General features: G+C 34.6%; 2 protein-coding genes across 4 annotated transcripts; one reads left to right on the top strand and one right to left on the bottom strand.

Moving 5' to 3' along the window:
• Nucleotides 1-610: 610 nt before the first annotated feature.
• On the top strand, nucleotides 611-3,719 carry LOC143344063 (translation initiation factor IF-3). Its single transcript, XM_076769657.1, has 2 exons — nucleotides 611-1,441; nucleotides 1,781-3,719. The coding sequence occupies exons 1-2, from the start codon at nucleotides 908-910 to the stop codon at nucleotides 1,946-1,948; spliced, it is 702 nt and encodes a 233-aa protein (XP_076625772.1). The 5' UTR covers nucleotides 611-907; the 3' UTR covers nucleotides 1,949-3,719.
• On the bottom strand, nucleotides 3,680-26,681 carry LOC143344059 (spondin-1). 3 transcript variants are annotated; one of them, XM_076769653.1, is made up of 17 exons: nucleotides 26,539-26,681; nucleotides 20,375-20,576; nucleotides 14,667-14,910; nucleotides 13,666-13,852; nucleotides 13,234-13,398; nucleotides 12,840-12,963; nucleotides 12,451-12,581; nucleotides 11,446-11,671; nucleotides 9,843-10,011; nucleotides 9,209-9,440; nucleotides 6,385-6,601; nucleotides 5,968-6,138; nucleotides 5,610-5,732; nucleotides 4,711-4,862; nucleotides 4,551-4,629; nucleotides 4,417-4,485; nucleotides 3,680-3,866 (listed from the first exon to the last, which is right to left on the bottom strand). In XM_076769653.1, exons 1-17 carry the CDS (start codon nucleotides 26,539-26,541, stop codon nucleotides 3,691-3,693), a joined length of 2,670 nt encoding a protein of 889 aa, XP_076625768.1. In that variant the 5' UTR covers nucleotides 26,542-26,681; the 3' UTR covers nucleotides 3,680-3,690. The 3 variants fall into 3 exon arrangements, 2 of the variants coding, with proteins under 2 accessions (XP_076625768.1, XP_076625769.1); XM_076769654.1 differs by lacking the exon at nucleotides 5,610-5,732; XR_013080054.1 differs by lacking the exons at nucleotides 3,680-3,866; nucleotides 4,417-4,485; nucleotides 4,551-4,629 and having other exon boundaries at nucleotides 4,721-4,862; nucleotides 5,610-5,775.
• Nucleotides 26,682-27,430: the final 749 nt, after the last annotated feature.

The raw sequence follows: 27,430 nt of genomic DNA, 5'->3' as shown, positions 1-27,430 counted from the left end.
ACAGTAGGATATAGACATCTGTACTCGACGTAAAAATTGTATAAATTGAAGTTCAAAATTGCTCCGCTAGAAGGCACTTACAATTTAATATTACTATCAATTTAATTTATTTATAAAAGCTTCGCCCTCATGGGCAATACTTAAATTGCCCAACAATAGTTTTTAGAACACACCGTCAACTTCTGCTTGTCGACACTGTAACACGTATTCGTAATTTCTGTTTTTTCTTTGTACATGAACATTGTTTCACATCGCGTTAAGCCTAATATACATTAACTTGAGATTATATTCGCCTATCTATTTAATAAACGTAGTTCAAAGCTTATTTTTACAAATTGCTGTACGAAAGAAATTTGGCGCCAAATACTAGTAATAATCTCTAGTCACCACACAAAAAACATGTCTCTAGATCTAAATGTGGCCTAAAATTTATTTTAATAAATTAAATTATATAAAGGACACATTACCACCTAAAAGAATTGAATTATTACTGAAATTTAGAACATTCATTATTCTTTTTTCTGATATTATGAGTTTAGTAAATAATTTATTCATAAATTCATTAACAGTTTTTAGCTTTTCCTGAAAATGTACTTTCTTGAAATGCATCTTGTAGCCCATGTCTCTTGATCTAAATAAATGTGGCGTTAGTTTTTTTATGTGAACGAATTGTTTACGATATTTACGAATTAATCGAATTAAATTGGTAGCTTTTAAATACAATTTACTAAATACAGAAATATGAATGCCTTTACTGATTGAGAAGAATCTTTGTTTAGGCAGTTGGTGCAAAACTTTATCAGTTTTCGTGCCAAATTTTAAGTCGTACCTAAGTGAATGACCGTGATTTGCAGTGAACGATAACCCTATATGTAATTTATTATTATTTCTTAAGTGAAATTCTACGATGTTACAAAGTTTAAAAATGATTAAATTTTTACATCGTACCAATAATTTACTTTCACTGGAAAAGAGTAGTGAAATCGGTCAAAATGTCTGTTACAATTTCATTTGGAACCAAGCAAACGTTAGGTTGGATAATAGAATAAGTTCAATAACCACCGATGAAGATAAGAAGAAAAAACCAAAGACTGTAAGAATTCCCAAAATTATGCTTGTATTACCTGACGAAAGTACTATCATTACTGAATTAACGGATGCTGAAAAGCTTGCTAAACGACGGAATCTGATACTAGACAAATTGAACTATGATTATAAATCCAATCGAGAAGTTTACAAACTTCATAGCAATATAGATTATACTAGTTCAAAAGATGAGAAACCTATTAAAGAAAAGACTATGTCTAAGGGAGAGAAGATATTTTTTATAAAATCTAAAATTAACTATCACGACTTAGACATAAAACTAAATAACATTAATAAATTATTAAACAAAAAACATAAAGTTAAATTAATACTTGATCTCAAAGGAGATGGAGAGGTAAGAAAATCATTGCACATTTTACAACGTTATTCTGTAGCATTTTCCTTTTATTGTTTGAATTATTAAAGACAAATACGTTTTAAATTCACGAAAAATATGAATTTTATTATTGTGAAAGCTTTAGTTAAAGAATTTCACTATTTTCATGTTATTTATTATTTAACCTATTCAATATGGTAAACTTGATTACGAATATGTTGCTACTGTATGAGGCTATACTTCACTTGTGAATAAAATTTAATCAACCATTTTAGGAATATGCTGTATAAGTGAATGTGTAGATGTTAAATAAATGACTCATTTTATTTCAATAAATGTAATTATAATAACTTTTAGGAAAAACCATTGCATAAAATAAAGCGAAAAATAAAGGGAATCTTATTAGAAGAGAAACTTAAAGCAAAAACTGCTATCCTTCTATATGTTCCTTTATTGAGTAATGAAATTGATAATTCAAAGAAAAATAGTGATGATTCCAATAACATTAAATTGAAACAAACTTAAGTTTTGCAAATAATAATACAACTTGTTATAAAATTATACAATAATATATTATAATAAATATTATGTAGATATGTGTTATATAATGTGAATATCAATATTATGGAAACCTAGAACAATTTACATTTTATTTATGGAGGATTCATTATATGTATATTATATTTTGTTGAAAACTAAAAGAATATACATATAATTTTCAACAGTCTAATTGAGAATATGAAATGATAAAATGAACAGTATTTCTCTGTATTATTATACAAGATTTTATATCTTACAAGTACTAAAATGAGATTCAAAACTACTTCTTACTTATGAAACAAAATGTTCTATTGTAATAAAATTTATTATTAACACTGTATCCACATGGGGAAAAGGAACAGAGTTTTGAACTTCATTTTATTTATCATTATCATTATTGTCAAGTAAGAGTAAATAGAATACTGTGATAATATTTTTTACTTAATAATAAATAAGCATCTTATTATTTATCGATATGTTACCTATACATAAGAACAATTAATGATCATTGTTAACAAATATTTTTCCAATACTTGTTTAACTTGCCTAATTGATTTTATTTAAATCTTAACAATGTATAATTTTAATAGATCGTATCGAAATATTTGGTCTTAAATTGAGATCTATATTTCCTTAAATCTTATATTATAAATGCCATAATTATATATTTTATAATACTTGTACAGATAAATATGAATTACTATTATAAGTGGGCTATATTGGTCGATAAAACATTTGAGAAACTGCACTTCCAAATATTTAATATGTACCTTTTTACATAACATATTCTTTTCTGGTATATTTGTTTCTTCCATGGAATTTTGTTAATTTTATTTATATCTAATTATTTAAATATTAAATATCTAATATGATTATACTGTGATAAATTATATTTTTTATATTCATTGACCTTCTTTTGCAATTAATCGGAATACAGTTTCTTTTGACCGAAAAAATTATCAATATATCAAAATTAAATATCAATTTTCTAATAAGGCCATAAATAAAATAACATATCTAATAAGGATAGGTTTCTTCTTACAAGCCTGACTGGTTAATGAGATTTTGCTCAGACTGGACTTGTACAGAGGGATGTTTCCTTGCAAATATTATCTTTTTTAAATGTTACATAATTAAAATATTTAAAACGAAGGAAAGTTACGTGAAACGTGGCACGATTTCTCTGTGCGTTATATTAGACTAGTTGGTCTAAAATTTCATTATAAATATTCTCTGTAAACTTTATTCTATGGATAAAGAGAGAGTAAATTGTTTTTTTAATTCAGTTTTTGATTAAACGATAATATCATTACATCACAATAAGTTGATAAAACGTATTTGTGTTGAACGTTTTATTAATAAATCATGGAAAAGATTAAATAAAATTCTCAATTTGAAAATGATATGTATCAATCCATCAAGCGTTTTAGAAAACTGTATTCTAATACATTACATTAAATTTAATGATTTGATTGTCGTATTATATTCATGGTGTCTGCAAGAATTTTAAAAAATATGTTTCTATAAGAGGTCTAAAAACTGTAATGTTTTACAACAATTTTATCGTGTATCGATATATGTATAAAGTTCTATTTCATGTTAAATATTCGTCACGCTTGATCTAATGATACATAGCACGTTCGACGTAAAATTCAAGATTCAAATATTCTCAAGGTACGAGCGAAATAAAAAAAAAATGGATATGTAAAAACTTTGGATAAATATTATTATAGACATTCGATTGTGTGACATTTCCTATACTCTACCAAAGCAGGACACAGTTTGCCTCGAGGACCACGGGGTTGAACTTTGAGCGTTCTTGTTCTGCACTGCGATGCGTCGCCACACGTTGCTGTACAGCGCGACCAAGTGGACCATTGTGTCATTTTGCAGTCAACTGAGACTAATTACAAAGATGATTATACGATATTGATGTACCGAATAGTGGTTACGTTGCAATAATACGGAAAACAAATACTGGTAAGATACCGATACTTCAAAATATACCGGTATTCAGTCTCTGATCATCAATTATTAATTTATAGTTAATATGTACATGAATTATTGAATGTAAATATTATATGAGATCATCAAGTTATTATATTAATAATGAAGATTTGTTTGTTTGATCTATAATTTTATATAAATATATGTGGGCGCTGCTTTGCTGCGGTTAGAATCTCGGGAAATTTGTAAGAGGACAGAAAAGGAAAGAGGGGGTGCGTTTCGTTCGAGCCTACTAGGCGGACTCGTCAGTAAGACGAGTCGAGGAGTGTATATATAGCAACTGGGGGGTCGGTCGAGCGCTTGTGAGAACGCGACCCCTCTTTAGATTTTCAGTTATTTGAATGCAGCTTTGATTAATCCTGATGTAATAGTTATTCTTTCTTTCATGATAAAAATTTGTTGAATATTACGTTTTTATTAACAGCCGTTAAACGATCGAAACTTACTTTCGTTCTCGTTCATTTCCGTATTTCGGTCGCGGTGCGTACGCCGTCTTGGCCCATCGCTTTGCAAAGCTATAAATTTTAGCTGTAATCATCTTATCAATGTTATCGATTACTTTAACGATTATAGTACTTACAGCATGGTGGTATCTTGTGGCATTTCCTTTTACGGTGAAGTTTTTTCGGACAATTTTTACCGTTACCACTCGGTGGTACCTAAATGGCACAATAATTTTATTGCTTTTCGTTTTATTCCGTTCGTTTTTATTCTTAACCCGACAATAAAACGATAGTTACCGTAATTTCCTTCGTACTGACTGTATACCCACGGCAACCTATACATTTGGACCAATTACTCCATTCTGTCGTCTGACAGTCGACATCTTCCACATTTTCAGGTGATTCTATCACTTGGCTGTCGGATTTCATTCCCTTGAATTCTAATTTTTCTGTAAGAAATAATATTAATGAGACTCTTTCAGGAAGATCCATTATTATTACTATTATTATTATTATTATTATTATTATTATTATTATTATTATTATTGTTGAACATTTTTATTACGCATACGAAATAAATACATGTGTATATATTTATGTAAGTGCGAAAGAGATAGAGTGCAGCCTGAAATGCTATTTTAAAACCTATCCTCATTTTAATACGTCAACGGGTGTATTATGAAGAGTAATTCTCTAAGGCTAATGAATGTTCAGCTTGTTCTCTTACAGTCTTCGAGTAGAAATCTTAAAAGATCGTAATAGCCCCAACGAATGTGAAAGTTTTGAAAGCGTCGAAAGCTTTTCAATGATTGGGATTTCTAACGAACATCGGTTACGATAGAAATATACGGTGATTCTCGTTTCTTCAAATGATAGAATTGGTACCAGCGGTTCCTTTGAAAACAGAGCAGAGGAGATTTCACCAATCAAGGTTAACACTATCACGAAGATGGAATGATAGGTATGAACGTTGTAGTTATGTTTTCAAATGGTGTTTAAAAAAGTTCGAATCGAAATTTTTAATTTCGATTGATCGTCGTGAAATAAAACTTTTGCTACAGTCAGATCGAGTTCGATTGGTCGATCGAGGTCACGTCTAGCGAATGGTAAAAAAACCATGTTGATTGGTGGGGGGGTAGCTCTTCCGCGACCTTGAACGGCCAATTGATTTCGTCCCTACTGAGAATTAGCGTCACCGTGGTGAGCTCGTTTCGTCTTCGTGCTGCGTTGCTCCTGCGTGGGTATGTGATAGCTGAGAACGCTGCTGAGAGACACCTTATAGTTTTTCACCATTGTCGACAAGTTTGACCTTGACTCCCCTTCGTTTCACGAGGAAGCGTGCACAGAGTAAGGGGGAAGATTCTGTTAAAAAGGAAGACTTGAACGGCGCTACGGCAGTTTTATATCGTTTAAAATATGTTTAGCGAAACATTTAAAAACATTTTAGAGTACAACCTTACATATTAAAGTTCCTCGCCTGCGAACTCATTTTCTATTTGCAATGTTCTTCTTGTTAAAGAATTATATTCTTCGACGGGATCGCGCGTAACTTACTTTGAAAGCTGCCGCAAACATTTTTGCAGTCCTGCTCGGTCGGAAAGTTATTTCGATTCCCATTGCAGCCGGAGTAGCTAAATAAACGACAACGGCCCGTCTCTTTGTGGAAGTACGCGCGTAAAATGTTGCGATTGCATTGCCCTTTTTCCATCGGTTCGCTGCATATTTCTGGAAATTACAATAAATCTTCGTTGTCATTCGATCTTCTTCATCTTGCAGAGAAGTAACAATCCTCCAAGTTAAATTCTCCTCCAGTTGGATGAAATTAAAAAGATAGAGAATTGCAAAACAATGCGTTTGATTACATCTAATATATTAAAGATAATGTACATATGAAAAAAAAGTTATTTAAATTAAATTTAATCTTCTACCACTGTACGTATGCACTTGAAACATTTCTGTCTTTCGACTTACGTTCTGCTTCGTCTTTTGAAAAATCACAGGTTGGAATATTGGCTACGCAGGCAGCCTGTTGGACCTTGCATTCCTCCAGAGCCAAGTCATCGTCGGTGTCACCGAGACTGCTCCAATTTCGATCGACGAGTCTGGATCTCATTTGTACACCAGGGCCACAACTGGAGCTGCAGGGCGACCACCAGGTCCATGGTGTGTAGCGATCCTCGGGACACTTCTAACGAGGAAACGGATTTACGAAAAGGTGATATTTCTGAACAGACGTCGAGAATCCTTTCGATTAATTAACCTTTTGCACTTGCACTTGGCACGTTCGGTACTTTGAGATAAAATTTTATTATTTGCTTTGTGTTAATAAACAAGTTTCATTAATTAGTAGTATTGCATACTAAAAAACGTTACCAAAAATATTTAAAATGAAGCTTTCACGACAAATACTAAATTTTAGTGCAAGATGCTTTGGAACAATATTTAAAGGTGAACAAATTAAATGGTGCTATATACAGGGTGTTCGGCCACCCCTGGGAAAAATTTTAATAGAGGATTCTAGAGGCCAAAATAAGACGAAAATCAAGAATACCAATATGTTGATGGAGGCTTCGTTAAAAAGTTATTAACAATTAAATTAAAAAATTTCAAAACGTTCTGGAAAAATTATTTTTGGTTGCAGGGGTCAATTACAATCATTTTTGGTCATTACACATACCCCCGAAATCCTATACAGTTTCGAGAAAAAAATTCAACTAGGTGGTCAAATTTTTCGGCGAAATTAAAAAATTTCAAATCGTTCTGAAAAAATTATTTCTAGTTGTGAGGGTCAATTACAATCATTTTTGGTCATTACACATATCCCCGAAATCCTACGCATTTTCGAGAAAAAAATTCCTTACCGAAAATTTCATGTCTGACCATAGCGTTGATATGTTTCACTGAAATTTCATGCGTATCTTTAAAACATCATAACTTCTGAACGGATTGGACGATTTTAATGTTTAAAAAAGCAAATTACGCGTATTTTAGTGGAGAATATGTAGAAATCGCAAAAATATTCGAAAAGTTGATCCTTGACCCCGCAAAATGAAAAAAACCCCATAAAAATGGTCCAATTTTCAAACAGCCATAATTCCTACAATTGTGAATATATTTCAATGAAACTTTTTTCTGAAGTAGAGCTCATGGGTACCTACAAAAAAGTATTAGACAACTTTTCTGTAGGGCGTCAAACAAAATTACTAAACATAAAAAAAGAATTTTTAAGAAAAATCGACAGGGGGTAGGTGCTTAAATTTTTCGACGAAAAAAATTTTTAATTAATTCTGAAAAAATTATTTTCAGTTGCGGGGGTCAATTACAATCATTTTTGGTGAATAGACATACCCCCGAAATCTTGCGCATTTTCGAGAAAAAAATTCAGTACGGTCGGAACTTTAAATGTTAATAACTGTTTAACGAAGACTTCATCAGCAAATTGATATTCTTGATTTTCGTCTTATTTTGGCCTCTAGAATCCCCCATTAAAATTTTTTCTAGGGGTGGCCGAACACTCTGTTTAATGAACATTAGTAGGTCGTACTTATCGGAAATTTAATTGCAAAACAAGATAATATAAAGTCAGGAAATGAAGTTATTAAATGAAATTGTGAGATGGCAAATAACGTGAAAATATTACACCGAACGAGCAGAAAAAAAATTAACAAAATTATTCTGTACGTTGATGTTTTTGATTCTTGTATTTTTTTTTTTTTTAAAGAAAAAAGTCTCTTAACGAAAAATAGATATGTTCAACAAGATAAAAATATACTTCGACCAATAGTAGGAGATATGAATATCTGGCACTACTGAAGTACTTGTAAATTTTTTATGATGCAAAAAAGAATTCTTGTTCGTTGCTTCTGGCTCACTCGTACCTCAAATTAGTGGATCATCGTTTCAGTTTTTCATGAGTAAATCGCTCGACTTACGTGAGGATGCCAGTGCCATGGATGGATCTGCGAGAAATGGTGCAGGTATGATTTATAGTTACATTTCGAACGATTCAAGATTCGTTAGTGATGGTTCGACTATCATACGAGTTATTTAGAAAAAAAAAAATTTGTTGATCGCTTCGTGAACGAGTTCGTTGAATTTGTTACTTTCCATCAATAGCAAAACAATTTGCAACTTAATAATAATTCTTCACCCTTTTTCGTTGATTCGTTTACAGATTTAAAATGTTTTTAATGGTATTATTATACGATTCTTATATATTAACACATCGAACGGAAGCACTGTTAGAACAAATAAAACGATAAACGACAAGAAATAGTGGAAATTCACTTGTTACATCAATTCCCATGTAATAATTATAGCTCAACTTTTTTATCAATGCATTTGTCGAAACAATAACAAAGAAATAAAGTGAAGCAGAAGGGCCGTCGAATCCCTCACCCCTGATATAAATGATTCCCGTCATTTTACTTTTTAGAGACTTATAATTTTGAAAAATCATTTTGTGATTTTTGAGCACAAAGCTGAAAATATTTAATCCAGCGAAGGGTTAAATGTAAAATTCTCATTAGATTTGAACATCATTCTAGCCTAGTTGCACGATTCGTCTGATGACGTCAGCCAAGGTGTTATTGCCATAAAGATGCACGTGTGTTGCAACGCGTAAGCCGTTGTTACGTGACAATTAGCAAGAAGTTGTCGTAAACTCCGAGAGGTTCTGTACCTGCATCCATTCCTCGGTTACCTCCATCGCCGGTTCCTCTCCCTCGTAATCTTCCCCGTCGCCATTGTCCTGATTCCTATCATTGTCGTCCTCCTAAGTAGACGGTTCTCTTACCTCATCCCCATCGTCGTCTAAACACGGAGGATTATCACAGTCGATTGTCTGCTGAAGTTCTGGTCCGTCAGGAATGGCTCTGCACTGTTTGCGATGCTTCTTCTCGCGGAAATTCGTCGATCTCGTCTTTTGACCCGGGCCACAGGTTGTCGTGCAGGAACTCCAGTCGCTCCACTTTTCCAGGGCGCACATGTCGGTGTCCAGGAGAGCTTTCAAGGGTCCTGCTTTGCTACTACAATACGACGATACCTTTATGAGAATATTAGCAATGGATTGGCGAGGTTTTCCCGATGAAAATGAGTCCAAACACGGTCACATTCGGACTATGTTTATTGTTTGTAGAATTTTAACTATTGTACGGACAAAGAAAAATTATACCTGGCTAGAGTTAATAACCGGGAATAAGAAACGAAGCGTGTACAACAATCTCCAGACGATACATTCTACTTACCGATGATATTACATGTCCTTTAACGAAGGACCGATCTTTCTTTCTCCATGCAATACATATAATTAAAAATAGTCCGAATAAAGTCGTGTTTATACTCATTTTCATCGGGAAAACCTCGCCAATCCATTGATCATACTCTCATGAAGATATTACGTTAATATAAAAAAGAATCATAATAATCACCAATGAGGACTTGAGCCATAACACGTTGCCCTGTCGGTCACGTTGGCGTTGCATTTGTACAGCGTCGCAGCGACTTCGTCTTTGAACTTTCTTTGTCTGAGCTGGTTTCCACGACCACAAGTCACGGAACAAGCACCCCAAGAACCCCATGACGTCGTCTGACAGGCTTCTGCGTATGTCAGAAATTATATTATTTGTCAAGCATAAATTTTGTGCCCCTCGTAGCGAGACAATTGGTGTTGCTCTGCACCCCCTGTGTAATCACCTCCACTTGGAACAATTTATAAATTCGCACAGGTTGTAATCTTGATTTAATTTTTTGTCCATCAAGGTGTACCATTTTTTAATTATTTTGTTTAACGATTAGTTTTGATTAAACAACCCAGAACAACTTCGGAAAGGATATTAATGACTTATAGCATTGAATTTAATTGACTTTATAAATTGTTTATGACGCGAGGCTAGGACGTCTAGACTTTATACTGGATGTAAAAGAAAATGAAAGTTTATTCGCCATCTTGGCATGCTTCTACTTAATTTAATCTAATTTACTTATCATTTGCTAGTATTATTTCTACCCTCTTATCTATAATTTCTAGTTACCCATTTTGTATATGGTTTTCACCATTGGAGGGACTTCGATGTTTTTTCTTACTTTCTATTTTAGTTTAAGAACAAGTAGTTGAGGTTTGGTTTCAGTAACATCATTTTTGGCTGTACCTTGTTTCTTGCCCATTTGTATACTTGACCTTTGTGACATTTATATATGTATGTATATGTGTATTTACCTTAATATGTGCGTAATAAAAACGTTCAATAATAATAATACAAATATAAATAATAATAATAATAGTATGTTAGTTTTGTTACACTATTTATGAGTAGTTATTAATATTGAAATAATAATGTGAACAAATAGAATGAAAATTCTGAGTGATGTTTTGTGACATGATAATTTCTGAATTAATATTAAATAATCTACCATGCTACAGAGTCTAATTATTATCTAATTACATTTTAAAGTAAGCGTTCGAAAGAATAAAAAATAAATTTAAAAATGAATAGTTCGAGCAGTGAGCAATTTCATTTAATTTTGCCACAATATTTTTAATTGTCTCAATTATATAAATTGAACGACAAGTACCATTAATTGATTCTTATCGTTTTGTGTGAAACCAGATTTCATTAAACGTGGGCAAGAATCGCTCACGACTCGTCAGTATCCAATTTCGATAAACAAACAATCGCATGAGAAAGCGATACTATTTTCGTGCTTTGTTTACCTCAGTTTCCTTCGATCGAAGTCAGCTTGAACATCTCTTACAGCGATTAAGCAAACAACCCGTGACATGGAGACCCCAAAGAGGAAGTGATATTCCCAAACGAATACGCTTTATGTGTACACGGTGATTTTAAAATAACATTGCGGAATTTGTCGACGTCGTTTTCCACGTTGCGAATTCAAAGAAAAATAGTTTGGAACCTTTCATAAAATTCGGAATTTCTAATAAATATTTTTTTTTACAAGAGACTCTTTCCTTAATTTTGGTCCCCATGATCACGTCTAGAAGGTAAAATAAAACAATAAAGAAGCAATACTTGCTATGTTTGCGATTAGTTTCCGGGGGAGAAGTAACACCTGTGTCAACAGCATCCTTTGGGGTGCCGACGCAAGTCTTCTCGTAGAGCCTCTGTCGGTTTAAGTATAGTTTGGCCAGGGGCTTCATGCCCAAACCGAAAGGATCGTAAAAGGGAGACCTTGAATCGTTTGGATACGTCGAAGTTATGCGTCTGATAGGCTCTTGTTCGTCCCTTGGCGAATCTGGCGACTATGAACACCCGGGGATTGTTATTTTGATATCCCAAATATTTAGTAACTAGATTACCTCGTTATTTCGTGGCTAAACACTTTTAATTTTACATTCGGGGCTATTTAAAACCCTTTTTCTCTTTGTAATTTTCTTTATTTTTAATTATTGGAAGTCTGTAAATATTAATAACTCGAGATTTATTTTAAATTATTTGATTCTAAGGAAAGGGAGAATCAATCATATTTTCAAAAAGAAAAGTTGACAATTGAGGAATTTAAAAATGTTCGGTTAGAAATTTTTATTATTAAAAGCATGGTGTTTTTATACGTTCTAAACTAATGTCCTGAAAGTTCTGTTACAATGCCGCCAGCGTTTCAACATTTCGTCCGTATCTGTCGAGGAGAAACTGGCTGTGAAATGGTGCGCTTTTCAGAACCGGAAGGAGAAGCCTTCGACGTCGTCAGCGATTTTCACGCGACCTATTGTCAATTGTTAGGGTGGAAGCCTCCCGTCAAATTTATTATGCGATTCTCTGCAGCCGACAGTCAACGTTCATTTTGTTCTCCGCGCGTCGAAGGATATCCCAATAGTTCGAGCCATTTTTATTTCTCAAACGGGAAACACATTTATCGCTAACCGTCGCCGCCATATTTTGTTTGCTCGTTGCATACGCTTTTTTTCGTAGTTTTTCTACCATTTTCCCCCAAAAAATAATTTTCCAACCACGTATTCTATTCGCGAACTCCAATTAGAATATTTCAGAGGACATTTTTACATCGAAATAAATTTATACTCACTAAATACGTGATTCCGTCGTCGGTGCCCGCATCGTAAGGATAGAGATTGAGTTCCTTGTGCTCTATCCAAGTACAATCATCCTGACACAATTCTAAACCCGAGACACCGACTATCCAGTCCGGCGAAGGATCTATAAAATGATTTTTCACATCCCAAAAGTTTTATCAGTCGATTACCTTCAACTAGTATTTTAAAAAACAGAGATTTCCTTATTATATGCACGTGGTCACAAAAAAATAATAGATCACAATATAATTTACGAATAAATTAAAGTAGTCGTTGGGGTGTAAAAATATCTCACGGTACCAATGGTTGAAATTTCTTCTAAATTTTTATTGTAAATTATAGCAAGTTTAGTTAGGAGCATAAGTGACAAAAATAGTCTTACCAAGCATAGATACCAAAGACATGAGATGGTGCTTCCGGTCAACGCGAAATACTGCAAAAGTTTTGCCAGTAACGTTAGGGTAACTTATTCCTCTGGCTTTGATGATCGTTCTGATATGCTCGCTCTAAAATGAAAAGAATATCTAAACATCAACCATCGATATTAATTTAGTTGTTCCCATTCGTGAAAGTTTCAAGTCAATTTCAAGATCACTTTGTTACAGATTATTGAATTCATATTTTCATCACTTGTATCCTGGTGCAATAAACACGTATTGTTTTCATTATTATTATTTATTGCGTTACATAACGTTATATATCGTTTATAGTACGATATTATAGGAGGTTGTGATATATTGTTAATTAATACAGATAGATTTAGAAAGAACAATTACTTGGTCTTTTAATTCCGATTCCAATCTTCTGGTTGATCCAAGCTCAGCTACTTGTCGCAAACCAGCACTGGCCATGCCGTTGTATTTCCAAAATCTGTAATCTACCGTGTGAGAAGCTCCAATCACGTCTGAGAATCGAATCAGCCATCCTTTGCTAGGAAAGTCCTGTTTGAAAAATTTTTTTAAATAAAATTTCCAATGTCTAGAAAAACTCATATTTTAATCTGAAAATTCTTTATTAAATAGCATTTCAATTTAGAAAATGTCTTAAAGGACTTAATGTGAAGGGTTGAAATAATTCGAGCAGCAAAAATAAAAAAAAAAAACTGACACATTCGATATATTAGGTACACTGTTGCTCAATAGACGAAATCGATAGCAAAGTTCAATGCCTTTCCGTCTGTCGATTTTATTTGACAAACTCTTACGCGCCTTGGGGTGGGTATTCCTGGACCAAAGTCCCTCGAAAGTAACTTCGTACTTCGCCTCGTCACAGGTACAGCAAGTTTCCAACACTGGTCCCTGATCGTCCGCCTCAGCTTTCGAGTCTTGACATATTTTCAGAACTAAGTTCGAATCATCCATGTACCATGTATCCGGCGTTTCCAATATCGTTGCCCTGTGCTCCAAGAAAAAGCAAAAGGGCACACGTTATTGATCCCGCGTCTGCGAGAGTTTATTAGCCCATCAATGTTCAAAAACTTTAAGCCACCTTGATTGAAAAATGATTGTACTTGACCCCTGCATCCAAAAATAATATTTTCAGACCGATTTGAAATTTTTTAATTCCGCCGAAAAATTTCTACACCTACCCCCCGTCGATTTTTCATGAAAAATCGTTTTTGATTTTTAATAATTTTGTTTGATGCTGTAGGGAAATATTGTTTAATACTTTTTTGTAGGTACCCATGAGCTCTACTTCAGAAAAAAGTTTCATTGAAATATATTCACAATTGTAGGAATTATGGCTGTTTGAAAATTGGACCATTTTTATGGGGTTTTCCTCATTTTGCGGGGTCAAGGATCAACTTTTCGAATATTTTTGCGATTTCTACATATTCTCCACTAAAATACGCGTAATTTGCTTTTTTAAACATTAAAATCGTCCAATCCGTTCAGAAGTTATGATGTTTTAAAGATACGCATGAAATTTCAGTGAAACATATCAACGCTATGGTCAGACATGAAATTTTCGGTAATGAATTTTTTTCTCGAAAATGGTTAGGATTTCGGGGGTATGTCTATTCACCAAAAATGATTGTAATTGACCCCCGCAACTGAAAATAATTTTTCTAGAACGATTTGAGTTTTTTTTTTCGCCGAAAAATTTAGACACCTACCCCCTGTCGATTTTTCTTATAAATTCGTTGTACGATTTGTAATTTACGAGCTATTTATTATTTTTCACGTTTGTTATTAAAATATCCTTTTACCTGATAAATATGCATCCGCTACCTTCGGAAGGGCTGGTCCAAGCTACGGAAATTTCCTCTTTTGGTACCTTTGAGGTCTCCACCACGGCGTTTGGACAAACTTCGGAGAACCTTGTCAACGACTCGTCTTGGAGATCGAAAACGCCGCCATTTACTGCGTCATCTTCATTTTCTGGTCCGCTGGATATTAGAAACCTTGTGAACCTCCGTGGTATTACTCCAGTACTGTCTGCTTGCGCGGTTACTAAAACGAGAATTTCCACTCTACTCCATTTTGTACCTAATATATTTTATTTTATAAGACTCATAAAGACCATCAGAGCTGGATTTAAATTTTTCCCGCTCCGCATATACATAATAAAAAGATCGAAGGGTTATGATTTATACGACCCTTTTCAAATGCTAAACAGTATACAACGTTTCTTTATCCCCGTATCATAAATTATTCAAAAGAATTGTTCCATTTTGCTAACGTTTGAATTAAAATGGTTATATTTTCAGCGATCAGATTCAGCGATTATTTATTCCATTGACAATTATTTTATCATGCATTCAATAACGTTGTAACGTATAATCGATCGCTTGTTTTATTCATACGTGTTGCAGTATATTTTGTTAACGCAAATTTACATATAACCATGGAAAATAAACATTTAGAATCTCGTGTGGGAAAGTAAACTTTCTAGTATATAAACTTTTACTATATTACATATATAGAAGTTTTAGTATTCCTTAATAACTGTAATGTTTAGTTAATTATGTAGATAAATATTTTGTCTATTTATCGTAGCAGAAATTACCAAAAGAACATTAAAAATTTTCTAAAGATACACAGAGAAAGATTTACGGAGATCTAAAGATTTAAAGATCTACCAATTATTTTAATAAACTTTTTCACGATTTATGGGATTTTTTTATATAATCTAGACAGCAGCTCGTGCTTGTATAATCCCCATCTATCGAAGGAATATTCGTGTGTCTAAAATAGAAATATGGAAGATCGCTCTGTCGCTCGCTATTTATAACTTGGATTAAACACGATGTACGCTGAAACCGGTGAAATATTGGAGGCGAGCACGATTTTTTCGATGGCGTTTAAAAGCCATTATATTCAGATCCGCGTTATTTGTCTGCAGTGCGGCTCTGTGAGCCTCATAACGCAAATATAAATTCGAAACGTGGAACAATGAAAAATTCGGAGATCGAAAGAACACAAAATTAAGTATAACGATAAATTGAAAAACCGAAAAACAGATCGTGAAATGAAAATTGAATCGAGGTCCTGAAAAATATGAAATATCGAGGAAAGTATTTAGTTTTGAGAGATCGAAAAATTGGTAACACGTGGGAATTTAACGACCTTTCAGACGTTCTGTGGATGAAAGAAACGTTCCAGCCTTTCCAGTCGGTTTTACTTCGACTCGCGTGTCTATAACCAGGGTCGTAACACGCAGGTGTTTAGAGCATTTATGGCTTCCAGTATTATGGGTCTTCGCAAACTGCGTCTACCTTGAATATTCAGCTTCTACTTAACGCCCATGGTAAATATTTTTCACGCGGAAATCGAAATCTGGTTTAAGTGACTTCTTTTTGTACGTTTCGTTTATTCAGACTGAATCCACGTAATACATACATAATATTTTTGTTCTCTGCGTGTAAAAATATTCAACGAAATATCTCGTGTTCCATGGCTTTAAAGTCACACTATTAGTTTCTTAATGCCTCGGTGTTTTGAAGGTCATTTCAAGGTCACCTTCTTCTTTCTCCAATTTTATCAATTTTAAAGAAAAATTGCAAAGGCCACGAATTGTTCATTTGATGTAAAATAAATCTGGACGCGCGCGTGTTCAAGCATAACACCCATTGAAAGTCAGAGTTGCGTCAGTAAATAGTGACGCATGACCTCCCACGATCATTCCCATAACCCTGAATTAGAAGAATTAACCGCAAAAAAAAAATGGGGGGGGAAACAGAGTTAACTAAAACCTTCGTCTGGGTATCGTGTTTCCCACGCCAGTAAATAGAAACGAAAGGAAAGAAACTCAGCCTCGTCGAATTTTTAACTGCGCATCGAAAAAAAGATCTTATTTAAGACGATGCTGTTTAATTACTCGTGGCGCCATTATGGTGTTCCCTCTAAACTTGGAAGATTAATGTATATTGCTATAATGCTCTTATATTTAAGCTCGAGTCGAGGTAAACCATTGATCTAGAATATTATGAAAACACGAACTTGTATTTCGCTTAGAAAAGATTTGGAAAAGATAATAGTTATTTTAGGATTTTTTAACAGTTGATATTCTTTCATATCGTTATATTTTGTTATTACAAGTTTCAATTAACTACTGATGTAATCTTTTCAAACATAACGTCTAAACGAAGTAACTTTATTACGTAATCGCTTTTCCATGACCTTAATTGACCTTGTCTTAAGAACTGCTATCAGTCGATAAACAAAAAAACATGGGGCGTCACTAGAAAAACACTAGCGACCTTCGTGCATATCTACCTAGAAAAAAGTTCGATATGACGACATCTTTGGTATCGAATAAATTTTTTTTTGGAAAGAATAAATCCCTATCTGACGTCTCAATTTTTCCAAAATATTTTGTCGTCTACAAACAACGTCAAGTAAAATATATATTGCCATCGCGTAACACTTCGCTGTCTATAAAGTCGAGAAAACTAAAGCTCTGCTCGAATATTATCATCGCGGGATTAAAGAAAGAAAGTAATGGCGGGCGTTTGTTAAAAAGTATCTACAGAATCTACCAAGTTGAAAATCGATCCAATAAAGCTTGCACTCGGTGCAGTGTCTCGTGAATTTAGTTGTCACGCTGCTTGATCGCCTCTCCGTTTACGTCTTTAGAAGCCCTTCGAACGTAAATCACGGAGATTTGTTGTCTGCACGAGCAGGTTTAATCGAATTCCGGATAATGCGAGTTCTTGCCTCCCCTGTTTTTTTTTTTTTTTTATTCACCAGACTTTATTCCTTCCATTTTCGTTCGATTTTTTGTTCTGCCGTTTTTCACCGACTTTTTTTACAACCACGGTTCCCCTCCCTTCCGCGTGCACTACAAGGACTCCATTTTCGTTCTTTACTCGTTTCTTTTTCAAGTTGGAAACAGCTCAACGGTTCGATCGCGCGATGAAAAAAATTTGAACAGGTATTTAATTTAACTCGAGCATCTAACAGTTCATTAATGATTTCTTCGAGGTGTTTTACATTTAATAAATAATAGCAGCGATATAACAAATCGAGGAAGAATTTTTATACGATGTTTGTTATATAAATTGGAATGTAATGCTATTAATTAACCAACGATTACAAACAATTCACATGACTTTGATAATTAAATTGATATCTATTTCCAATAAATGGATCCACTGACCGTGTGCACACAGTTTTGAAACAGCTATAATTGTTATAAAAGCCGCACGATTAATTATCCCGCGATAATTCAATAAAGTTCATGAGAAATTAGTTTCTTTTAATTTATTATCTTCCTTTCACAATAAGTTTCATTAAACACGACTGTTATACGGTCTAAGTCGACGTTGCAGGAACCTTTCCATCAGCCAGAGAAAGAAAAATGGCATCACGGAGACGTAATTGCCCGCGATATTTCTCAGTAACCATAAATTGTAAAGGGACGATCATTTCTTGTCAATTAACTGCTTCTAAAGTTTAATTGACTCGTGAAGCTTTTACAGCGCGGGTTGCTCCACGAGATTTTATTCGATTTTCCTGCAACAATTATGTAACAAGCAGGTCGATGTTTGTTTTTCTTTCAATCGCTTTAACGTTGCACGCGCTTCATTGATTCTCACGAGGGAAAACAAATATTTTATCGCAAGAACGCGATTTAAAGGAACATTTGTTAGTACGATAAAGTATTCGAATTTAAAAGAATTAAAGATACTCGTAATCTTATGATATCTTAACGAAAGAAAATTTTCTTCGTTCGGATGATAATGTTTGCCTAAGAATTCCTCTTGCTATACTATTTTTTGTCGAATTCAATAGCACGTCTGAAGTAAGAACGGAATTTGAAGAATGGAGGCTTTTAATTGCAGCGAGGGAAAGCTGAATTCTGTTTGCGCCACATCCTTACCTATTCATTACTCCTTTTGCTAGAGCTGGGTTTGAGGGATGATCATAAACCGCATTCTCTACTGTCCGCGTTCTATTGTCTCTTTTTACCGCGTTGCAACTACTTTCGCGCCACAAAAGGAGATTAAAAGTTTCTTCCTCAAATCGAGGCATCTTGATGCAAAATGAGACGCGGTTTAAAACAAAATGTGCTTCGACTTCGGTTTCGGTACCGAACATCTTTCCATGTTTCGCGAATAGTAACGTCAAACAACAACAAACACGAACCATAACAGTGACTTGGAAACCGATTCATTTTTGGTGTTGTTTCGAAATGAATTAATTAATTTTAAAATCATTTATTTTGCAAACTTTTCAGAACGCCTAGGTCTGTCGTAGACAACGTCGAGGTTGGCTGTGGGGATACCCCAGTGACATATAAGCGAGCAAACTCGGCGACATATAAGCGGACAATACTGTAACGTCTTTCAGCAATTAAACGGCGTATTGTTGGACCACTATGCTCGGTTGTTTCCAGGCGAATCTCCTCGAATATTCGCGCGCGATCTCCTCAAAAGCGATTAGTCATTCATTGTTCTCCGTGGAACTGTCTATTGTCCACCAGTGATTTCATCGCGTTCTTCGACGTTGCACTCGGAGCATTCGTTGAACTGCATCCACGCAGAGTTTGGCGCCTGGCGCGCGGCCAGCATTACGCAACACATTGATTCACCGACTCGTCGAATTTGCATGCGTTAGTGGCCGCGTATAGTCGCCGTTCCACGCTTCGACTGGCTCGAAGGGGCATTCTACCGTGAACCTTTGGCAAAATCCATTTACTTTTTTTCAATTTTACTCGAAAAACAAGCTGTCGAAAACCTCTCGCGCTCGCCAACAGAGGGACACGCTCAACCTTTGTCTTTCTCGCAAGTGCTCCACGTGTCTTTGATTCCTACATATACACTCCTCGACCGACCATCGAACATCCTTTCTAACTAACCGAACTCTAAAAGTAGCCAATAGGATGAATATTATTTAACCTATTCGTAAACGACATTCCAAAAATATCACTATGGAGAACCAAAGTATAAATTGGAATAAGAATATTTATTTTACTTATTTAGAAAATTTGTACCTCGAAGAGTTAATAATCGAAAACAGATAGAGCTGCGTAAACTATTAATTGCAGTCTTCGAATAAACAAGTAATTTGCACGCTAGAGTACGAGTTCCTCTAACTATTCGAAGCAGACGCGAAGAGAATTAAAAGTTTCCCCAATTTTTCAGAACAAAGTTTATTACGTTGGTGTCTAGTCCTGTTCTGTCAAATCAAGCGTGATTCAATTTTTTGGAGTATCCTTTTGAAGGTTATCGATACATGCATTTAACCATTTTTTACAAACTTCGAGTTGAAGCAATTTTTGATAAGAAAAACGATAAATTTATATGATATATTCTTATTTATAATCTTATTTTAGAAAAATTGAATTTAATTAAAATTATGTGCCCTATTAAATGTAATAAATAATAGGATTAAGTCTAAAGAAGGAAGAATAAAAAAAGATACGTCGATTTTGAATTGGAAAACATTAGAGAAGGAATCGAATGATACTTACCAGTGTATCTGGTGTTGGGCATGTACGAGTATACCATTTCCGTTCGGTTGAACAGCGTGACAAAGAGATGGTACTTCCCATCAGCGTTGGAACGTGGCATTGTCGTCCCGTCTATAAGTCTGGTGCATTTTGATGCACTTGCGCTCGTTATCGCCGCCATCAGCAACAAAAAACTGCGGACGGCCCTTAAGCATTTTAGCCCCTGTAAAAAGGAAGTGCAAGGTTGTCATTAAACGAGTATTTCCCATTCGAAGAATTGATCAAACTTCCTACAACGATGCTCTTCGTTCTCATACAATACTATATCAAACTAAACTGAGATGGATCTAATGATCCATTCGTGTTGTTTTCCTTTTTGAACCACAATATTTCACTGTCGTGTTTCAAGAGATCTCACGATTCGACGCGACATACGCGACAGTCAAGTGAAAAAGAAGAAACTTGCGGGCTGCGTTTCACATAAGGCTGTGCAAGTACAAGTATAATCGCTCCAGTTTGCATTCATGACACAGTGACAACCCTTTCCTATCTGCTGTATTCGGATAGACATCACTTTCTGCACTGCACTCGCATCTTCGATTCGAAATACGATAAATTCTACTTAGCAAAGAGGGGAATTAAGTTAATGGAAGCAATATGAACAAAGTACCTAAGCAGCATTTATCCGAGAAAAACGCTAGAAAGTGACGTGGAATAACATAGTCGTATAATATATAACTGATGCACAGCTGTTTGTCGTTCTCGAAGTAGCTGCGTCTATAGATGTTTTTCAAATGTCTAAGGAATAATTTAATAAGTAAGAAAGCTCTCTGCGGTAGCATGATTGGCACGACATTATTTTCACGCGAGGGAACGATACGTCCAGTGAATCATCCTGATAGTGAATAGAGTCGTTTGTGCAATTATGGATGCGCGTACAATAGATCGTTCGTAAAAACATTATTACGAACGATCATATACATTTTAGTGGTAATATCCCTAACAACGCAGGTACAGTGTTGCATTATTTGTTAATTTACGGAGTAATTTTATCCGTTTAAATTATATTTCGCGTGTTGGAATAATGACAAATTGACGAAACTTTAAACAAAATAATTTCTTCGATCCCTGAATATCAGTTTGTGTTGCAGAGTGCGGTGTTAAAAGCTATTGTCACATTTCTCTAATAGAATAGTTCAACAAACCAATTTAATTTTCCTATTTATTAGTAGCTTGATTTGTAAGTTCTACTGATAAATATTTAGTACATACGTTTGGTGAATTATCAGATTTTTCAATGAATTTTAGACTTTCAATGAATTTTTGTACTCATGGTGTCCATACTGGTTCATACATTTTTTCTCAGCGTGATGGGGCAAAATATAAAAAACTCGAATGAAGAAAGCTACCAAAATATCTGAGGAAAACATTTACATGACATTTGTGTGTATGGATGCATCGTCTGAGGATTAACGAGCACTTTTAATCATTCGGTAAACCTCGATTTCCCAAATATCTACCATATTTTGTGGACTCTTCTGTATTGTAACTAATTTTTCTCGTTTTAGCGAACGTTCGTAACAAACGCGAAAGTTGAAGATTACGTTCGAATGAAGATTGTGAAATATGAGAATCTCTCTCGTTTTAATTAACTTTCAGATGCACGTTTTGTTAGAAATTGTTCAGAACTGGAACGATAAATAAGAATGACGCGTCACTGGCGGGATTAGGATCGGAAACCGATTGACCCAATTTATCCATGAACACTCGCGACAGATGGTAGCAGACGGTGAGCTTTCATTTTATGAGAATAGAGGGAATTCCGTTCCTTTACTTCGATAGTTACACTGGGGAGACGAAGATACAAACTTCTCCTGCAAACGACCCCGCGTACGATGCTGTATTTCGCTTTATAACTTCTCATTCTCACCAGAATATATAATTTGTGTCTGAAAAAATTCTCGAGCTTTCTGTTTGAAATTTCCAAGTGCATATTTACTAACAATAAGCCGTGCCTCGACGTAACGTAATCTGAATTTTATCAAAGGATTTCGAGGCGATGGTCGCGAAACTATTCTAGCGAAAGCTGCGTCAAGAATATTCAAAATTATTCTAGTTTCGCGAAACATTTCGCGTGACTCATCGGCTTTTACAATTTGTGGAACATTGTTACGACATTGATTCTTCCTCGGCCATATTAAACGGATTCGGCACGATCGCCACGGCCAAGATCTTCATCAAGGCAAACGTCAGTGATACGATAAGCCCCTGGCATTATGCAAGAGAAAATCGCGTTATCGGTCGATTGAACGAGCCACGTAAATACATCGAGCCGCGAAAATGTTCCAACGCTCGCGACAAAAATTTTCTATGCACTTTCTGCGCTCGACGAATAAACGATACATAATTTTTTTCAATCCTTATCACAGGCTTATTCAATATAAATAAATTAAAAAACATTATCGATCATTTTAATCTATAATTGTAAATAGAATGTAATTTTTACGTACAAAATTGTTTGCTGTTCGTTATTAAAATTACCTACTCCGTTGAATAATAATTTATGATAAAATTTCGGATCGATATCAATTCAAATTATTTCAAGAATAATTTACCAAATACCTAACACGCTGACAATAACTATCGATCGTTCGACGTTCGTGTATTCGTTAGTCCCGTGTCAGACGACAGAGGTTTGTGTTTTATACATTGTTCGTCGCCATTGCGTAACCACGATGCATTGTGCAATAACAAATATTCGGAGGATAACCGGCGAGCTCGTAACACGAAATGTCACTTTGTCGGATGTCGCCACTGTTAAATTAGAATTGCGAATATTCGAGTGTAAAGCACGTGAATGCCGGGAACCACGGCGTTTGCCAACACGTGCGACCAAACGTGTGTTCGTACTACTTGGTCCGCCTATACGTACACGTGAACTACTTAGTGAGTCATCTTGGCAAGTTGCATCGCGGCGTCGTGCAGCATAACGATACGTTTCATCGTATGCACTTTCTCTTTCTACCTTGGTATGCGCCTATTTGCAACAGGATCGTCCAACTGGTCGATCGAACCGAAGAGATACATCGCGACAGGTACAATTTTAGGCTTACACTCGATTTACAGAGAACGACGAAACGTAGAAAAGCTTTCCTATGTGTTTCGATGTGCACAAACCTTGAACAAAATTGTGCATTATATTTGGAAACAACTTCCAATCGCTATGTATTGTCGAACTTTAAAAAGAAAGACTTCAGTTTCTCAGTCTACTCTTCGATGTAAGAATATTCTCGAGGAACTGATTGTCGTATGTTGGGTCTTTAAAAAGCTACAACTGATCAAAGTAGAACGATTTTTTGAATGATTAATATTGTAATGAAAATGACACAACAAATAGCATGATAAATTGCTCGAGTCCACTAAGGATTCACTGATTCGTTTTAATAAATTTATTCCTCTCGTTATAAACAAGTGGATGATATACCTCTCATCGCGTCAAATGCGATACGAAGGCAATGCGTTTAGCTGAAAGGCAAACAATAGCTCGCGAGAATGGGATCTAAATGGAACGCCGATAGAATTTGGGAACAACAAACTCGGTGATAATGACACGTTGCAGAGGAAAATCATGGTCGTGAGTTATAGTGAGGTATTGTTTGAATTCCCGTCGGTGCTTTGAGGTCGGATGCAACGAAAATGGCACAATGCCAATTCGAGTCGACTACCTTTGCCCTGTGAGCAGCTTCTTAGACCCCTATATATTCAAGCACGAAGGATTTATGATTGGGCAGCTTATTATTCGGTCACACTAATGTTCGATCAGGCAAGTTGAGCGAAATTGCTTGATAATGGAATATTTGGGTGACTTGGAATGTTCATTGGACGCGGATTAGGTGATATTGCGTGGACTAAAACCCACAAAATATGTTCGTATAGTCCATGGACGTGTATAAGGTAATGTAATAATGTATAGTAATTTTAAAACCAGATCTGCATTCATATAGGATTTTTACACTTGGAAATATTGGCTATGATTATTAATATATTAATATCAAATTAATAATCTTAAACTGTACGTTTAATTATAAAAATGTAACGTCAGGTTATCCTATAAAGTATAAGATATAATATTTTCTTTAGAAGAGACAACAACTTATTGTACATTTTGTTTGTTCGTGTAAGTGAGGTCGTAAGAAATTAATAACTTCCATTATGTGACAGTGAACGAAGAAAGGATGTCGGCGGACGGATGAAGTGGAATAAAAAATAGAGAAGAGAATAGGAAGGAAAGAGGCTCTCGAAAATTGCGTCGAACCGAGGGAAAGTACCAGCGACAGATTGCAAGGAATGTCAATACATCATTCGAATGTCAATAAGTTGTGGGTGTGAAAGGCTTTAAGCCCCCTCCCCAGAATAGTAGCAATTTTTCTAGAAATATCTTCGCGAGCGTTTGAATGGAAATCTATTTAGACAGCCAGGTACGTTGGCTTTTGTTTCATTTTAAAAGCTTCGATTCTCATTTACCTCGGGCAGATTGAAAACCGGTCAACGTTAGCGTTAACTCTGTGTATTTTCAAGTTAGTGCACGCAACGAAATAGATTCGCGGAATACGCCAGTAAAATAAATTCAATAGTATTTTCAATAGCGAAGAGTAGTATTTCTTATCAATGGACATTGGACATTTTTAAAACATAAGATGCAAACATATGTAAATTGAAGGAGATATCTTATCTTATTATACATAACTTTCTGAGAAGAGATTCAGGAAAAATTATAAGAAGATGGTTTTCCGCTAAAGTGATTGATGAACGTAATCAAAGGATGGAAGGAAAAGGGTTCCCTTTTAAAACACTGGGGAAATGCATTAAATGTCAAATTTTAGTCTATTTTACCGGTTTATTAAACTTTCTACATTTTTATAGAATTTTAATTAGATATCGACTTCTTTTAAGGCAGGAACTCAATTAAGAATTTCTCATTTTTTATTGAAATTGTGTCTGCTTTAGTTCCTTCCTATTACCACTTGTTATTTCTTATTTCTCAATCTAAACGCGTGTCGCAGAAAGTTCGAGTGATCGATATTTATCGCTGGTACGGCGTATCAACAAATGTTAGAACACGAGGTGTCATTTCAGGGGTCATTGTCAGTCTGCATCCTTGCTGCGCTCGTGACCTTTCATGGCAAAACTAATCATTTCTAGATAACATATTTTCATACTCATTAACATTGGCCAATATTAATGCTGATCAAAAATAAAACCCTTTACTAAATGAAATAAAGTTAATGTACAAATCCTCTTTAATGTTAACAGTGAAATTTGAATCATTATTTCATTTAAAGAATTATACGCTGTTTTATAAATTACTGTCAGTCACGTATCACAGGAAATTAAAATTATTAAATAGCTGTGTGACTGACGTATTGTCATCACTTACTCTGAAAACGCATTACGTCAAATTAAAAACAATATTCTGCAAAATATGCACGCATTTATCCGCGAATATTTACCTTGCTCCACATATTCATGGAATTTATCGGTTTTGGATTATTATTTATTTAAATAGGCGGATTAATTTTTGATTGGAAAATTAGTTTCGAAAAGGCAAAGTCTCCAAATAAGAGATCTGAATTGACAGAGACATTCGAGCATTCTGTTAATTGAAAACGGTATATTTATGCAGTATTATGGGATTTAAATCTCGTCGACGAAATTTTACTGAAACGTGTTACGCTCAATTTTTATCAAAATTTTTATTTCTACCAGGCAGTTATTTAATTATATAATTGTTTGTATAAGTGTTGTTTTAGAATGTATGAATGTAATAAAATAGCAATATTTTATTTCATCATATTAGGAGATTATTAATAATTCAATGCTTTCCTTAATATCTCATATCTTCCGTTCAGCATCATTACCGAAACCATAAATGTAATTTCAGAGTACACAATAATTAATTAAGGTACCATTATAGCGTAATGAACTTGCTACATTAGGTCAATAAATAACGAATTTATCTACACAGACATGATACTCTCAATCTATTTTATAGAATTATAATATTTGGGAAGCTTTGAATTTTTCCTAAAAGTAAACTCCACGATTCCCCTTTCTTAGTATTCAAATATAGAACGAAATAGTATACGATTTTATTTTTAAAACGGTACGAAAAAGGAAATGCTCACCATTGCGACGATTAGATTGAAATGCACACCGATGTTCAGGACACGTGTACTACAGTTAAAACGATTGGTTTTCGTGCTTCATGTCACGTGTTTGAACCACGATTGAAACATTCATCCGAAGAGATCCGTCGCGTACGCGAGTCTCCGGGCAACTGACTGCGCCTCTCGAGGTCTGCTAATAACAACCCGTTACTTGCGTGGACCGCGTGCGCGTCGATCGAAGGAGATTCTTCCGTAAGGTTCAGACACGGTTCGTTTCATCTTGTATAAAATTCATTTTTAAAATGTTTTAAGAGGGAATACTGCTAAAATACCTTCAAAAGATCGATGTTTTCCAAAAGACTGGAATTTCTAAAATGTTCTACTGTATAATTCGAATCGAACAAAATTTGACGAAGTAATAAAAGTTTCGGTAGAGCATATTTCATAATTAAATATTCGTTTTCATTCGTTTAATGGACTAATAAATTTTCCAAATGGTATGTATGGCGTACTCACAGAATCATTATCTATTAAAATAAACGATAAATAATAAGTAATAAATTTAAATAACATATTTAACAAAATTTAATTAATGTCACAAACAATAAAAATGATTATGTTATTAGTACCCATTATATAAATTGCAATTTTTGGAGTAATTTAATAATCGTTTCGTTCAAACGGCAGGATTCTCTCTATTGTCACAGACGGCCATTGACAAGTGTTTCAGAATAGAAAGTACGAGATGATTCACGATATTTCTAGAAGGTCTTTTAAAAAAAGTTATGGCCATTAATTAGATCGACCTTATTCCCGACTAAATTGTTCCATCTATTTTAATTGCGATACGTCTGTACGGGCAATTTTTGGCAATTGTCATGGCGCCTGCGTTTCCCTGGAATTTATTTTA

This window comes from Colletes latitarsis, chromosome 7, assembly GCF_051014445.1.
Source record: "Colletes latitarsis isolate SP2378_abdomen chromosome 7, iyColLati1, whole genome shotgun sequence".
NCBI classification, from domain to species: Eukaryota; Metazoa; Arthropoda; class Insecta; order Hymenoptera; family Colletidae; genus Colletes; species Colletes latitarsis.
The sequence above is the reverse complement of the archived record's forward strand: the minus strand, read 5'-3'. Positions and strand labels throughout refer to the sequence as shown.